Source organism: Pollicipes pollicipes, unplaced genomic scaffold, assembly GCF_011947565.3.
Source record: "Pollicipes pollicipes isolate AB1234 unplaced genomic scaffold, Ppol_2.1 Scaffold_2555;HRSCAF=2994_pilon_pilon_pilon, whole genome shotgun sequence".
NCBI classification, from domain to species: Eukaryota; Metazoa; Arthropoda; class Thecostraca; order Pollicipedomorpha; family Pollicipedidae; genus Pollicipes; species Pollicipes pollicipes.
This window is the reverse complement of record NW_023596136.1, coordinates 41,275,400-41,291,382: the sequence shown is the minus strand read 5'-3', so window position 1 is coordinate 41,291,382 and position 15,983 is coordinate 41,275,400. Positions and strand designations below refer to the sequence as shown.

Below are 15,983 nucleotides of genomic sequence, written 5' to 3'. Positions count from 1 at the left end.
GACTATTCCAGACATCGATTGACCGCAAGCCGCTGTGGGCCATCGCCTCTGTATCTGACTCTTGACATTCGGCTACCCCGAGACAATATAGCGCCCGTTATCTCAATATTTTAGCCTTAAAAATGCCCACAGCAATTGACAGGCTAGGTGCCTAAATACATGGTAGATACCATGTATCTACGCGCGGTATCTGCTCGATGCAACAAATCCGAATCCTCAGTGGACGCGCCGTAAGTTATGTATTAATGAGCGCACGCCAAGCGACACGCCGCACAGCGACGTGCCAGCAGTTTGTCATTTGGCAACACACTCAATCCACGAACGTCGGGACCGAGCGTTTGTACCAGGGCGCGGCTGCATCACGCAGCCACGTCTCCACCACGGCCATCCGACACGCGTCGGCCGGGCGGCCCATTCTCGCTCCGGTGCGCGTGGCAGCACCAGCCAGAGGCAATCTGCTCGCCTGCTCCTGCACCATCCAGCGCGGCGGAGCGGGCGTGGATGCTACCGCCGACTTCGTCTGAAACCTGGGTCGGCGGACAGTCCCATCCCCCTGCACGTCTCAGTCCCATCCCCCTGCGTTAACTACAGGCCACAGCCTCCAGCCAGCGGCCGCTCCAGACTACCGGTGTTGGCCGGCGCCCGGGCCCGGTCAGCTGGTGGGGTCGGACCACCAGGTAGCGGGTGGGCACAGCCGGAACTGGACGGCCAGCGGCAGGTGGTCGGAGGGCAGCGCCTCGCTGGGATACGGCCGCAGCTGCTGGCAGAGGCTGGCCGTAGGCAGCGCCAGGCGCGAGAGCAGCCGCAGACCCGAGGCGCCTGGCAGTGGCGCCACGCTGCAGCACAGTCGAGAGTTACAACCACAGCCAGGCTAGGATAAGAACGGACGGAACGCGGCAGTGGCGCCACGCTGCGGCACAGTCGAGAGTTACAACCACAGCCAGGCTAGGATGAGAACAGACGGTACACCGCAGTGGCGCTGTCGAGTTACAAACACAGACAGGCGGGGGTGAAGACGGACGGCACACGGTGGTGGCGCCACAACGGGGCACTGTAGTTGGCGACACCCAGTACACCACTCAGATCCTACGGTGCGATCCGCGTACACACAGGCCCGCACCACCTCGTGTGAAAACGGTGAGATCACCTCACACAGAAAACGACACAGACAGCACCCGCACCGGCCCGCTCCAAGGAAACGAACGGTGGTCCAAGCGCATCACAGTTTTGCTGCCAGGGACTCCACTTTTTTCCAAACATGCTGCAGGACACGACGACGCGCACCAGGTGCAACCACCCCTTCCATTTCACACTTCCGGCCAGTACCAGTGATAGCTCCTGTGGCCTGCGCCGGTCGGGCCAGACTTCGCAAAGCCGAGGGCCCATAGCAGCTCGCCGTCCTATCACGGCACGCACAACAGGCATGTTACGTAACAGAGCGCGTGCGTGAACAACGAAAATAAAGCTTGGAAGAGACGGAGAGACATGAGATTGACACGACGGACGGGCACAGGACATCACGACACTCTGCAAAGGCGTCTGTACACTCTCACCAAGTCCCCGTTAAGACCCACAGAACCACCCAAAAGGCGCGCCTCCCACGTCACCAACACCGGCCCAGCGCAAGCACGTTGCAACCATCACCAGCAGTAACTCCTCTCCCCCTACCCTTCTGCCTCACCTGTGAAATATATAGTCGACTGTGGTCCAGCGCCCCTGCTTGGTGGTGACGCCGGTGACGCGTGGCGAGCCGTGCGGGTACGCCGAGCGCAGGCGCAGCGCGTGGCCCAGGCAGCCCTGCGCCTCGCTCACCAGCTGGTGCAGCGGCAGCGGCGGCAGCGGAGCCGTGCGCTCGCTGTGCGCCAGCGCCACCAGGCCGCGCTCGGCGCGCCGCCGGTCGGGCTCGCTCTCGCGCGGCCGGTAGCGGCGGCGCGCCTGCACGGCCGCGTGCTGGCAGAGGGCGCTGACGCCGAGCCGCGCCGGCAGCAGCGGGCCCAGCAAGCGCTCGCCGCCGCCGAACGGCGTCAGCTGGCGTCGCGACATGCCGCCGTACTGCAGCCAGCCGTGCCGCAGGAAGTCGTACACCTGGCGGCGGCGGCGGCGGCGGCGTTATGCAAGGTCGGGGTAGGCCGACGGACGGAATTCAATACCGGCGCGGCGTGCTGATGGGGTGGCGTCATACCTACGCCCTCCATGAATCGTGGCGTGGTCTGGATCGGCGAGGAGACATACTATGGTGTTGGGATAGCACGACGCACATGCGTACGTACGATGGTATACGTTGCCGGAACAGGCACATACGTGGTGTACTGAGCGCGGGTTCCACACAGGCCTGCACATGAGCCAGACCATCCTGCCCGCCTGGGTAGTGACGACAGACTTGGCCGGCGGGTGACGCATCACCCGCTGGACTCCCCCCCCCCCCTCCAGATAGCTCTAGAACCGTCCAGCAATGAGCGCCAGGTCCTCATCGCCTGGCCCGCTCTCCCCGCTGGTCGCCTCATGCCTGGCCCGCTCTCCCCGCTGGTCGCCTCATGCGCCTCTGGGCAGGACGCTTCCATCCCGGTCAGCAGGTTTCAGCCCAGCACCCGGCGCCGCCCACTCACGGGCGAGAAGGGCTCCAGGTTGAAGTCGCCGGCCAGCAGGACGGGCAGGTGGCGCTCGGTGCGCCCGCACCAGGCCAGCCGGTCCACCTCGGCCAGCAGCAGCGCCACCTGCGCCAGCTTGACATCGTGACGCCGCGGGTTGTAGAGCAGGTGCGTGCAGGCCACCACCAGGTCGCCTCGGTCGCTCCTGGGGAAAGCGGCGAGTTTACACCCGAGGTGAGGTCAGGTCAGGTCACTCACGCCGGGGCACGGGGTGTGCGAAGGTCGGGGCAAAGGGAGGTCAGGAGCTAATGCCAGGCCAGCCACGACAGCTGGTCACGCACTGCAGGGGGAGTGTAGGCCGAAACATGGTCCAACAATGCATGTGGCGCTAGTGATGGCCACACCAGTTATAAAACGCTCAGTCAATAGCCAACAACCACGTACTCAAGAAAAACCAAAGCCCTCTCGCGCCTCCTGGCGCCATCCATCGCTCGTAAAACGCACCTAAGCCTGGCCACGATGCCGACATTGTCTCTGTCGAGCGACGGGCAGTCGCGCTGCAGGTACTCGACGGTCGCCTCCTCGCACAGCTCAAAGCGGGCCTCGCGGTACAGCAGCGCGCAGCCGTCCTTCTTGTCCGGGCCCGTGCGGCGCTTGTACAGAATTTGGAGTCCTGCGTCAAAGCACCGGAGGGTGTTGAGACCGCCCTCCGCATGGTCCGCCACGTGCCGGCCGACCGGCCGACGGCCGATGCCGTTGGGTGGCAGCTGAATCACGTGACATGTCTGAGGCAGGTAGAAAAATAACGTGCCGAGCATGAGAGCCCTCAGTCGACACAAAAAACGAAAGCAGGCATTGTGCGCAGGGCTGGTGAGCATAGGGGAGAAATGTGCTAACCTTCCTCTCTACAACGAGGTATCCAGAATGCATCAATGTCTCCTTCTTCCACTTCTTGCAGGCAGATAATCTGAAATGGTAGAAGCCACCTGAGTGACAGAACACAACAAATGTCCCAATAAACCAAACAACTGTGCAACAGGCAATTTAGCACATTGGATGCAACCCCGCACTACGGTCGTCAAAAAGCACCCTTCCAAAGGCATCCAAAAGACATCCACACACAACGCAGCGGAGACTCAGCTAACATCTCCCTACACAACACAGCGGAGAATCAGCTAATATCCGCCCCACACAACACATCCGATACTCAGCTAATATCCGCACCACACAACACAGCGGAGACTCAGCTAAGATCCGCCCCACACAACATAGCAGACCCAGTTAACATCCGCCCCACACAAAACAGAGTAGACTCAGCCAACATCCCCCCCCCCCCCCGACAACACAGCGGAGACTCAGCTAAGATCCGCCCCACACAACATAGCAGACCCAGCTCATATCCACCTCACGTAACCCAGCCAACATCCACCCCACACAACACAATGAAGATCTTACTCCATCCCACACGACAAAGCGTAGGTCCCGCTCCCATTCCCCTCCCCCCCCCCCACACACACAACACGGCAGAGACTCAGCCGACATCTACCCACACAACACTGCGGACGTCTTGCTCCGTCCCATACGACAAAGCGGAGGTCCCGCTCCCATCCGCCCCCACAAAACACACCCGAGACGCAGCCAACATCTACCCACACAACACAGCGGAGGTCTTACTGCGTCCCATACGACACAGCGAAGACCTAACTCACGTCCGGCTTCAGCCGGACCACCTGGCGCCAGAGCCGGGGCCCGCGCGTCTCCCAGGCGGTGTGGAGCGGGTCGGAGCCCTCGTACAGGTCCCGCATCGAGCCCAGCAGGTGCTGCGACAGCACGTTGTACGACACCATGGTGAAGTCGAGGCCGGCGCCTGCGGAGGCGGACAGCCGGCGGTCAGACACCCGACGGCAACCGCACACACCCGACAGCAACCGCACACACCCGACGGCAACCGCACACACCCGACGGCAACCGCACACACCCGACGGCAACCGCACACACCCAACCGCAACCGCACACACCCGACGGCAACCGCACACACCCGACGGCAACCGCACACACCCGACAGCGATCGCAAACCCGACAGCAGCCACACGCACTCGACAGCAGCCGCGCCCGATAGCAACCGCACACACCCGACGGCAACCGCACACACCCGACAGCAACCGCACACACCCGACAGCAACCGCACACACCCGACAGCAACCGCATACATCCGACAGCGATCGCAAACCCGACAGCAGCCACACGCACTCGACAGCAGCCGCGCCCGATAGCAACCGCACACACCCGACAGCAATCGCACACACCCGACAGCAACCGCACACACCCGACAGCAACCGCATACACCCGACAGCAACCGCACACACATCACGTATGGCTCATTGGGGACGCGATCGAGACAGTGTCAAGACATCATCAATATGTGCCTGAAGACGAGCATCGCGACACAGCAGTAGTTTTTTGCCCAAGCCTAAATAACATTGGAAATTAGTTTTTGAGGCCTCTCAAGTTCACGTCCATGCTGTATACTTAGGCAGCATATCAAGCCAAAAGGAAATCAGAGGCACCTTGAGGCACACAAATGGAATGGTTGACCTATCTGAGCATGCAACAGAAGCTGTCAGTGGTGGACTGGCATCCAAATACTTAGGGAAACCACAACAGGAGCAATTATTGGCATGACACAGACTCATTGAAATCCAACTGATGGGGATCGTTTGCATTAAACACTGCTAAAATGACTACTTAGTGACTATGAGTGGGAATCTTCCACATTTAGTGAACAGTCAAAAGTTAAAACATTAAACACCACACAACCCAGGCATAGATGGTGGGCTGGCAACAAATTGTACATATTGGTCACCTTCAGTGGACCTCGCATTTGGCTTCAAAGGTACTGCTTCCCATACTCGAATCTTCTCCAGCATTTCTTCTGCCGACACTGGAACCGAGGGGAATGGTTACCATCCATACTAGAAAGGTCTCAAACATGCCGCTATTGATGATGGTTTAACCAAATGACAGGACTCAAAAGACCACCACTGGTTTCCAGTCTGAATCCACATTAAAGGCATCCCTCCTATCATATGTACCTATGTAAAGCTCGAAACATGATGTGTTATTGCCACCCTCGCATATTCGCCTAAGTTCTGTTTTATGGTGCAGCCTGGATCCTCCATATCAAAATAGTCGATGACCCTGAATGTAAAACCACTGAATCAAGAATTGAGGTGCCAAGGTGATCCGTGACATGAGGAGTGACATAACATGTGCTACATGTTTTATCATTAAAATACTAAACAGCCATGTAACCATGATACACAGTTAACATAGATACATAGATACATACATAGATATACATAGATATAACATAGATACATACATAGATATACATAGATATAACATAGATACATACATAGAGTGCTTGTGCTTTCATGGTTCAACCCCGTGATTCATTCAGAGTTGATACCTGTGTTTTCCCTTGGTTTTTCACGCGAGCCAAACTTCCCCTTCTTTACGCCATTCCCGGATGTTTGGCCAGCACCATCTTCACCACCATCCACCTTCCCACGGTCAGCGGACGCCTCACTTTTCCGCTTGGGGCTGTGCCGACCCAGCGGCCGGAGCTCCAGCCGCCTGGCCGGCTCAGGGGCGTCGGGTCCGCCGCCCGCCGGCGGGGCCGCCAGCCCAGGGCCCGCGCCCGGCTCCTCTGGAGCGGCCGCCCGCTCGGGCCGGCTCTCCTGCGCCAGCGGCGCCCCACCGCGGCACGCGGACATGACCGCCGGGCGCCGGTCACTGCCCGCGCGCGCGGCGGGCGGCCAGAAGCATGCCGGGCGAGGCAGACGGCGCGCAGAGCCCGCTCCGGGACGGACGGTGGTGAGCAGGAGCTGGACAGTAGTCCACATGCACTGGCTGGTCACCGGTGGTGTCCACACCGTGCACCTAGCAGGCTACCTGAAAATGTGTACGGGACCGACATCAGGTACCTGTGCGTAATGGACAGAGAGAGAAGAAAGAATAGCATGGTGTTGTCGCGATACGCTGTGATTGCGAAGACTCCGGCTCCAACATGCTTTTCAAGCTTGAATCGCCAGAAGGTAATGGTTACCATAAAAAGTACACTGTAGAAGAGTGTGATGCCAGCACCATTTAAGAGCATAAGCAGCAACTGGCGATCTCACTGCATTCTAGGAAAGGCCGCATCCAGACAATGGATAAGAATGGGGTGTGGGGTACGGGGACAGGGTTTTGACAAAGGGCCCCTGCTGATGATTAGATCCACGAAATCAGCGGATTTCGCCCACTCTATTTCGAGGAGCGTGATCTTGCGATTTTCTCCATCCCATTCATGCTTTTACCTTCCTGTAAGGGAATATCCCACACTTGATGATATCAAAGCAAGCATCAGACATGATGACATAAGCTAATTTATAAATACTGATATGCCTTGAAATGGAAAAACTGCTCTAGATAACACAATTTCTCTGTTATACTAATACGCTCCCCAAGACGTCAAAGCTTGATTTAGTCATCGTACCTGGCGCAACATTCACTGAGTCCATTGACGGCTGTTATATCAACAAAGTGTGCTCATGAACGCCAAAAATGAATGACCCAACAATTATATTGTTACTGGCCTTAATCACCGCATGGCTAATGGAATAGCAGAATTTGAATGACGTTATTATGGCGTCATGGATGCCTGGGTGACCTTGCAGTCCCCCATCTTCGAGGGCGTGAAGCGCAGAAACTAGAGCGATTTAGGTCTTCGGAAGGGCAGGGCTGTGAACTGCAGCGATTAATCTTCAAGGCGATTAGTTCAGTCCAAAACCTCCTCGAAATGTGGAACACCCCCTTTAATTGAAACGGTAGCCAAAAACCAATGGAAGACGCAATTTATTTGTAATGTGATGTCAATAAATGAACTGGAGAACCCAAACGTCAAATAACTCCATCCAGCCAGCACTATTCAGTTAACAATGGATCGGTAGGCTACTTCTAAAACGATACCACTCAAGGGCTTTGCCGGAATTTTTCGGGGTGCTTCATAGATATTGAGGATTCCGTGGACTGCACATAGATTTCAGATCGAAAAAGGTCAAAAATTTTTTGACATGGCCAAACAATGTTCCCCTGGATGATCATCCTTACTTCAGACCAGCATGGTGAAATATTAAATAACGCTTTTGAGCATGCGTGCTCGCAAGCCTAAAAAGCTATAAAAAACAACAGACAGTTTGCAGGGTTGCAGTCTCCATGGCACATGTGATGTCCGTCCAGGGGTTAGCACTTGGCGGCAGCCAACGGGCGGACAAAGGCGATCTCACATCTGAAAGACACACCTTTGGGCGCTCTACGCAGCAATGCGTGTTGCGAATCGTGCGTATAGAGCTACCCCGGGGGTACGTTTGATCAGCGTGACTTTCAAATCAATGACGGAAGCCAAAGATGTAACATCTACTAAGCTAAAGATGAACTAAAGATGCGTCCGTCCCGGTGGCTCAGTTGGTTAGAGCGCCTGCCTTCCGATCCGCCCACCCGCGGCAGGGTGGGTTCGAGTCGCCCCACAGCGCTCGCTATTTGCCCTCGCGCTAAAGGTCAGTTGACGTCAGAGGGCACGACGGACCGTGCCGAACATTGCGGCACGTTGATCTTTCGCCACTGAATTCTGCCGTTGCCTGGAATTGCACGATCGGATCGTAGAGGTCAGGGCTCACACAACAAGCACTGCTTAGCGTGAGCGCTGATCCCAGAAATCCATCCATTAAAAGGGCTCGGATCAAATTTAAACGAAAAAACAACAAAAAACTTCCTTCTCAGTTGGAGGGGGAGAGATTGGTCCCCCGCCCATCATAACCTCGAGCCCAGCAGCCTTGGGCAGAAAGTGAACCAAATCCAGGGAGAAACCTGTCTGTTGGCATATTCTGAGAAAAGGTTGCGCTGTTTCCGAATTTCAGACCCCAGCTCATTTTGCAAAATTGCGCCAGTGACGGAAACGGATCGACCCTCGCCCTGGTTCGCCGTTTTTCACAGCACAGACAAACAGGGGGCAATGCCAATGCCCCCTGCCATATCCAAACTAAGAGAGACAGAGTTAAGTGGAAAATACTATTTGATTGATCTTCCCGAGGTCTCACGATTAGTTATAGGTTTTACCTTGCAAGGTAAACAATTCAACCCACTATGCCAGGTCAAGTCACATTTTTCTGAAATCGAGCGTTTTCAGCTAAAATAAGCCCACTTTATAACTTTCAGGATACTTTTAAGTGGAGAAGAATGCTCTAGAGAACACAAAAAACATGTTTTGTAAGTGTACGCCTCTATACATCATTAACACAATAAGTTGTGGAGTATTTGTATGACGCTGAGATACTGCCAATCCAGCCATGAGAAATTTCCACCCTAACACTCACTTGTAGCACTTCAATCACCCCAGAGGTGGCTATGGCTGCCATGGTGATATGGCAGTCGCGGTGCTGAATCAAATAGTGTCACCTGCCTGTGTTTCGACCCCTTCTCATTTGTTCTTGCATATTTATCAGTAAGTTTAAATTGCCTTCTTGCATCCACATAATCATGTGATGCTACCTTAAGCTATTTGATTGCAAGCCTTTATTTCCATCACAACTAGTAAGGATACCCAAATTCTTGCATTACGTGGCACAAAACAGGACTTGTACTTGACATCCAACCAAGTTCTCTTCTTTTTTGCCTTATCCTGCATCCTCGCATTAACCAGCTTGTTGTGCAGCCTGTTGAGGCAGCCTGCAAATACCTGCTAGAGTGGGCCCAGAAAATTCCATAAGGGGGAACCTCAACTGGGTACCCATCTCATACCTGGCAAGTGGATCCTTGAGCTGGCTAAGGCTCAGGGGATGGTCCCTCAAATTGCATGTAATTCTGCCCCACTATTAGATGAGGTTGGTTTTAAACAGTGATAGGCACTGTGTGGCCTGGAACAGTGCAGTGGCCTATCATGTTTCAGATCCTCACCAATCCTTTAGGTCCTTGATAATCACTCCTAAACAAACTGGGACTGGGATCCTGAAAGATCACTCAGGTCCTAATGGGAGGGGGTGTTTGCCCCTTTATTAGTCTGTGTGCACCCCTGACTTAATGATTGTGCAGATATTATGGACACATGCTGAGCATGCACAATTTTAGGCATTTTTTAGGGGGAGGGGGAGATCCACATGTTTACAACAATGTTTGGATAAGGCTGGATATTTTTGGGAAAGAGAACATCACTTTTAGACACAAGACACCAGTTGAGACAAGCATCAATCATATGAACACCTGACCATATGAATAATTACAATACACACATACACAAAAATCCTGCAATACCCACCATTAAATGACACTGCTCTAGATAACTATCTGAAAATGCTCAATGCAGTGCAGAATACTGCTCCAGAATGTAGGGTACATAACTTTTATTTAAAAATGGACTGAACAAGTTTCTTTCTTTACCAGACTTGTGGCTTGTCTATCTTAATCATTTACTACAGTACGCTCACATCATTCCAATATTAGTAACACCCTCACCAATCTTAAGTACCAGCATTCTGAAGTATATCGGTAGAGAGAGGGGTGCAGCCTATTGCAAGAACTGCTTGAATATGGAACACCTCAAATTTGGTCAGTTTCCACCTTTCTGTTGTTTTGCTCTGCACACGTGGAGCTTTACCCAAACCAAACCTAAGCAATACATAACCTCTCCAATCCTGGTAACTCATCCCTTACTTTGGAAGGCAACAAGCTTATACAATGACATATTCATAGCATTAAGCTCTCACCGTGGTATAGCACGAAGTGTTTGGCATGTAACAGAAATCATCATAACGCGAGTAGAGGCAATTGTGAAGCCCTCTTGGCCTTCGTTCGCCTTCTTTCAATGATCAGTGTTCCTAGCTGTGGACTTGTTGTGGGCCAATCAAAATGGAAAAGAAAACTTGAGTTGTGAAATAGTTGTTAGCTCCTCTTTGATTAGTTATGGTATGTTTGTGCTTTGATCCACAAAATTTTGCGCAGGGAAACACGTGTGTTGACTGTCGAGTTTTAATAGGAATGTACTAACGTGCGAAAGGTGGGGTGTGTTTGACGAGCCGGTTGAGTGAGTTGTGCTGGCTGGTATTTTTCTATGAAGTGTGGTCCAAGGCTAGTTTGGTCTGAGGAGGAATTGGGTCAACTGCGGCGGGAAACCCGTCACTTTAGCGTTTTGTGCAGAAAAAGGCTAGTCGCGAAACAAAACGAGCTAGCATGATTAAATGGCTTTTTCGGCTCGGCCCCTCAACCTAGTTCTAGTTAACGTATACTTTTTGCCGATCTCCTTTCCATTCTACTGGATGACAAGGGGTCACTCTAAAATCATTTTCACAGAAATGGCCTCTGTCCAAGGAACTGTGAGGGATCACCCATAAATTATCTACCAGGCACTCACCATTTTCACCCCTTGCTCCCACCAGGTTACATGCCAGTTGTGCTGGTTGGGCCTGCTCAGCCTGCCCATTTCCATCATTGAGCTGTTCACTTTCGCATCCTCAAAAGAAGTTGTCCACTAGGCTGCAATTGTGTGAGAGATTATAAACTTGAGCTTTTTTACCTTGGGCCATCACAAACCTGAGGCATAAGATTAATATTACATACATACTCATTGACATTAATAGGAATTAAACTAGAAATGATATTGTCTTTTTAGCATTGATAAAACATCATGGCTTTGGTTGCAGGGTGACCTCTTATGTTGGCATGCCCTTAGATCCAAAATCATCATCAAAACCTCATGGCTTCTGATTTGTTTGCTCTCTTGTCATCTTCAATTTATCTTCTCATCCTCCACAGAACTATGTCCAAGGTTGCTAACAGGTTAAAAAATGTCAAGAAAGCTGTGGAAAAGGTTGTCCATGGTCCCACTCTGCGGACTGACATCAAGGCACAGGGTGCAGTGGCAGGACCTCCACTGGGTCCACAGCTTGGTCAGGTGGGTTTGGTTTAGCACACCTTATCATGTTTGAGCATGTGGACCTCTATCTCTCATAGACAGATGTTTGAGCATGGGAATCTCTATCTCTCATAGACAGAGATTGCTTCTTTGTTCATGCCTACATTGATGTACTTGACATGCTGGGTCATTTATGGTGGTCAAAGATTGTTAAGGCAAGGTAGTATTTGGTCACAGCCAGGGACTGTCATGAGATGACCTCGGGTAACGTCACATCTCTGAGTGCTAAAAGTAGTCTTGCTGTGAGTTCCATTATGTCTCCTCCATGGGAATTTTCAAAACTAAGTGAAACATGCAACAGCAGTTTTGAAACAAAAACAGCAAAACTGCACTGCCAGTTGCTGAACATTTGCTGTTGTGCACCAGGCATTGATTCAGCAGTGGTCATTCCTACATGCCATGCTGCAGAGTGCTCAAAATTGGTAAGGAGTAACCACCACACCAGGTGGAGAAGAGGGTATGTAAGCCTGTGCTGGTTTCATACCTGGTGTCCTAGAGAGAATTTGAAGCAGAATGGTTGCCTTGCATGTTAACTACAGCTAAAAGAACATTTTGAAATCAGTGCTAGCACTATCAGCCCTGCTGTTAATAGGCAGTAAGCCATAGTGTATGGAAGTCCAAGGTTTTGGTGCCTGGCATCGATTTTCCACTCAATTTGCTGTGCAAACCCTTGATAAGATGAGGTCATAGTGTGCTGGTGGCATAGGACCTCCAAAATTGCATGCATCATGCAGAAGAGCTTGACATTTGGTCATGCAGAATATTATTATAATGTGGCTAACCGTCCGGGATATGCATTGAAGGGCATGAGCGGTGTGACACGAGTTGGGCTCGTCCGGCGAAATGAGGGCCGGCACCGCCATCACCAGTGCGTTCCCCCAGCGCGGCATCAACATCGCCGCGTTCTGCAAGGACTTCAACGAGCGGACCAAAGACATCCAGGCGGGCATCCCACTGCCATGCCGGATATCGGTGCGCGCAGACCGGAGCTACGAGCTGGTGATCCACCAGCCGCCAACCACCTACTTCCTGAAGCAGGCGGCCGGCGCGCGACGCGGCGCGACGAAAGCAGGTCAGCGTCGCGCCGGGACACGTCTGAGCCCCGGATCAGGCCCGGCCAGCCGGCCCGGACCGGCCGTTCACTGCCGGCTGCCAGTTTGCGGGTCGGTCAAGTTTGAAAGATATTGAGCAGGCAAGCCAGTGGGTGGCGATCATTATCGGTGTGGTGGGAATTAACGGGCAGCTTTCCTTGGCTGGTGGGTTCGTCGTTCACGGGTCCATGCGGAGAGGCCGGGCCTGGGTCTGGGTATCGCGTTATGGCCACGGTGATGGGTGATCGTCCAGCCCCTGCTCTCTCCGCTGCATCCAATGCTGCAGTTTACTAGTGGTCCGAATCCACAGGGCATGATGTTGCGGGGAAAGTGACGCTCAAGCACATATACGAGATCGCCAAAATCAAATCGGCAGACCCGCCTCTCCAAGAGGTGGATCTGAAGGAAATTTGCGAGATGGTAATCCGCACCGCACGAAGCTGTGGCATACAGGTAGCTTTTTATGATTTGTTTCTTTTCAAATTGCTATAATCTTCTTACCACCAACTTCTGTGCATTCACCGGTGCGTAAATGTGTCCACCTTTATGTCGTGATTGTGGAATAAGGATAATCTTGACGTTCTAGACTGGATGTTAAGATGCGGTCAGTCTGGTTTCAGTTGTTAAGATGCCGAGCTTTTCTCGAAGCTTATGCGGGCATCAAATAAACATACACGTGCACCGTGCAGGTCTGATGCCGCAAGCCCATTCGTCGCATTCCCGGGAGGTCACTGTGCCTTTGTCTGACATGCCCTGACCTGCGCTATGTCGTCCGGGCCCGTGACCGGTGGCCTGCTTGCGGTCAGGTGGTGCGTGACCTCGATCCAGTCGAGTACGGCGAGTTCCTGGCGCAGCGCGAGGAGGAGATGAATGCCCAGGACGAGGCCCTGGCCGCCGTGCGCGAGGCGAAGCTCCTTCGGACTAAGTGAGCGCGGCGGGCAGTGATTGGTGTCGTGCCGGTAGCGGAGTGGGTGCGAGTGGGGAACGTGTCAGTTTGAGAAGCGTGTTTGTTTTGGCGAATACACTAGTGCTCTGTGACGTATTGTGCTTTGATGTGCGTCGTAAGGGGTTGGCTCGGGTGAGTTTTGCGAGCGCGGGCCGTAGCCATGTGCACGCGATGCGCAAGGCTGGGAAATATCCCGTGTGTCCTGTAAATGATAGGTGTGCTTGTCCCCATCTTCGAAACGGTAAGCCACGAGAGAGCGCCCGTAAAATATGTTTATTGCGCCTGAGCCCAAGAAATAGACTGCGACGCAGACCGGCTTCAAACGTGTGAATGTGCCAAACGCGGGCGAAAAGCAGCCCAGATCTGTCTTTTAGTGCGCGTTATGGCATGTACGTGCAGGAACAACACTGAACAGTCGGAGCACTCATGTTTGGCGTTTTTGCAGGGCCGCGTATGCAGTAGTTATTGTACGCAACTGTGCGGCTGGTGTTTTTTTCCACGATGCTACGGTTCTCCGACGCCCGCTTGTGTTTTTCCCTGCGCTGTCTATTACTTGATATAGGTGCTTGCTTTAAATCCCCTGTTGAGGGTTATCCGACATGATGTTGATAAGTGGGGTGGTTGAATCTAGGGTGATATTTTCATGCTTTGGTTATTCTAAGTAGTTGTATTTCCTGTACAGGGCGTCACTAACTAGTCTCGTTTAGTTAGACAGCGCTTCCTAACTTAAGTTATGAGCGCAAGATAACCTGCCACGTCGGCGCGCCCCTACACGCAGATCACCAGCACTTATGCGACAGAGGCCGCAGTGGGCCGTTAGTCACCATAGAACGCAATTCCGTGGCTGATCTTCAAGCAACTTCTCACTGGGAATCAGTTGCGCAGAAAACTGAGCGAGATCTTCTCATGTCAGCGCTGAGGCAGTGCGCGGACAGGCTGTCAATGATGTGCGATGCGAATGTCTCGACTACGAACGCGATGGCTGCCGCCCAGGAGTATTGAATTTTCGTTTGAAGAGGGCTTTCCTTTTTGGTTTTAGTACTCAAACCTAGCATGTGATTATTTGTGGCAGATGTTTTGCTGGACGTACAGACATAAAGACATATGGCCAACAAAGAACCACAAGGGCCCATCGAAGTCGGCTTTCCTCGGGTTCCACACGCCGAAACTTATCTTGCCACTCGGTCTGCCTGAACTGGGCTATAAATAAAGTTTTCGAACCGATGTAATCTGTCCAAACGATTCTTAAATATTGCCAAAAAGGGACTTCCTACAATTTCGATTGACACCTCATTTCCATGACTCACCACCCTTTGAATTAATGACGTCTCTACATAGTTCTTCTCATACCTTCTGCTAAATGAAACTGGTTTCCTCCAAGTCTCGGCCTGATTTCCCGAGCTTCATGTAGATATTCCTTGTCTATCCCATTCGTAATCTCGAAGATCTCCGTCTATCTCCACCAAGTCTATAATGTTTCAGTTAACATAACCCCAAGGTTTTAAACCTATCGTTATAATTTATGTCGTCAATCACATGTGTCATCCTACTTGGTTTTCACTGTTCTCCTTCCAGCCCATGCATATCTTTTTGGATGCACGGGGACCAAGCCTGTGCACGATACTCTAGGTGCGGTCCCACATAGGCAAAGTACATATGCAAAGACATGGGCGGAGTACATGTTTTTGACGACATTCCTTCTCTTGTAATGACATTCCTGTGTTTAACTCGTTGCATTGGAAGTGCCTTGCTTCTAGCGGCCCCACATTGCTCTTCAACCTTTAAATCCCTAGAAATGCTAATCCCCAAGTTGTTTTCCTCGGCGTGACCTATCTCACGGCCTCCCAACCTATAGCAAACGCTTCGCGTGACATAGATGCCGAGAACACCGCCACCAGCCCGCGGCCTGAATAGCTCAGCAGGCAACTGGTTATTTTGCTGGTAGTCAGCGAGCTAGGCCGTCTAATTGGAAACTTGACGATTGCTTGCAATCTATTTCATACGTACCCGGTAGTCTGGCTAGAGCACGCCAATCTCATGCAAACGATTTTGCCTGTGAAGTAATACCGCTGAGGGGCGCCGTATCATATGAATACAATCAAGTGCATGTGCAGTATTTTGCATTGCGACGGGGACCCAAGTTTCTCAACAGATTTCTGGTCAGAAAACACCCTTAGAGTGCCGTAGGGGCAGGGGATTTCTTGCAGGGAATATACCACAGTCGCATGTTTCTTTCTTTCTTTCGATTTTCCATATCTTCCTTTGTTTTTGATGTCATCATTACAGCATGAACATTAATGGGGGTGGGGGGGGGGGGCGGAGTAATTTTTCGATGCGCCTTTAAAAAAAGCGCC

At 52.5% G+C, this 15,983-nt stretch overlaps 2 protein-coding genes and 1 long non-coding RNA gene across 6 annotated transcripts; 1 reads left to right on the top strand and 2 right to left on the bottom strand.

Annotated features, from left to right (window-relative positions):
* Window positions 1-224: 224 nt before the first annotated feature.
* LOC119105986 (uncharacterized) lies at window positions 225-1,835 on the bottom strand. The gene is made up of 2 exons (XR_005095087.1): window positions 1,682-1,835; window positions 225-836 (listed from the first exon to the last, which is right to left on the bottom strand). It is a non-coding gene; the product is annotated as an uncharacterized LOC119105986 (long non-coding RNA).
* A 741-nt stretch (window positions 1,836-2,576) lies between these two features.
* Window positions 2,577-5,559, bottom strand: LOC119101327 (protein angel homolog 2). The gene is made up of 4 exons (XM_037224636.1): window positions 5,553-5,559; window positions 4,298-4,455; window positions 3,093-3,373; window positions 2,577-2,793 (listed from the first exon to the last, which is right to left on the bottom strand). Exons 1-4 carry the CDS (start codon window positions 5,557-5,559, stop codon window positions 2,577-2,579), a joined length of 663 nt encoding a protein of 220 aa, XP_037080531.1.
* A 4,919-nt stretch (window positions 5,560-10,478) lies between these two features.
* Window positions 10,479-13,721, top strand: mRpL11 (mitochondrial ribosomal protein L11). Of its 4 annotated transcripts, none has more exons than XM_037229542.1 (5): window positions 10,479-10,677; window positions 11,433-11,571; window positions 12,475-12,664; window positions 12,994-13,136; window positions 13,490-13,721. In XM_037229542.1, exons 2-5 carry the CDS (start codon window positions 11,437-11,439, stop codon window positions 13,610-13,612), a joined length of 591 nt encoding a protein of 196 aa, XP_037085437.1. In that variant the 5' UTR covers window positions 10,479-10,677; window positions 11,433-11,436; the 3' UTR covers window positions 13,613-13,721. The 4 variants fall into 4 exon arrangements, with proteins under 4 accessions (XP_037085437.1, XP_037085454.1, XP_037085445.1 ...); XM_037229559.1 differs by having other exon boundaries at window positions 10,479-10,682; XM_037229550.1 differs by having other exon boundaries at window positions 10,479-10,704.
* Window positions 13,722-15,983: the final 2,262 nt, after the last annotated feature.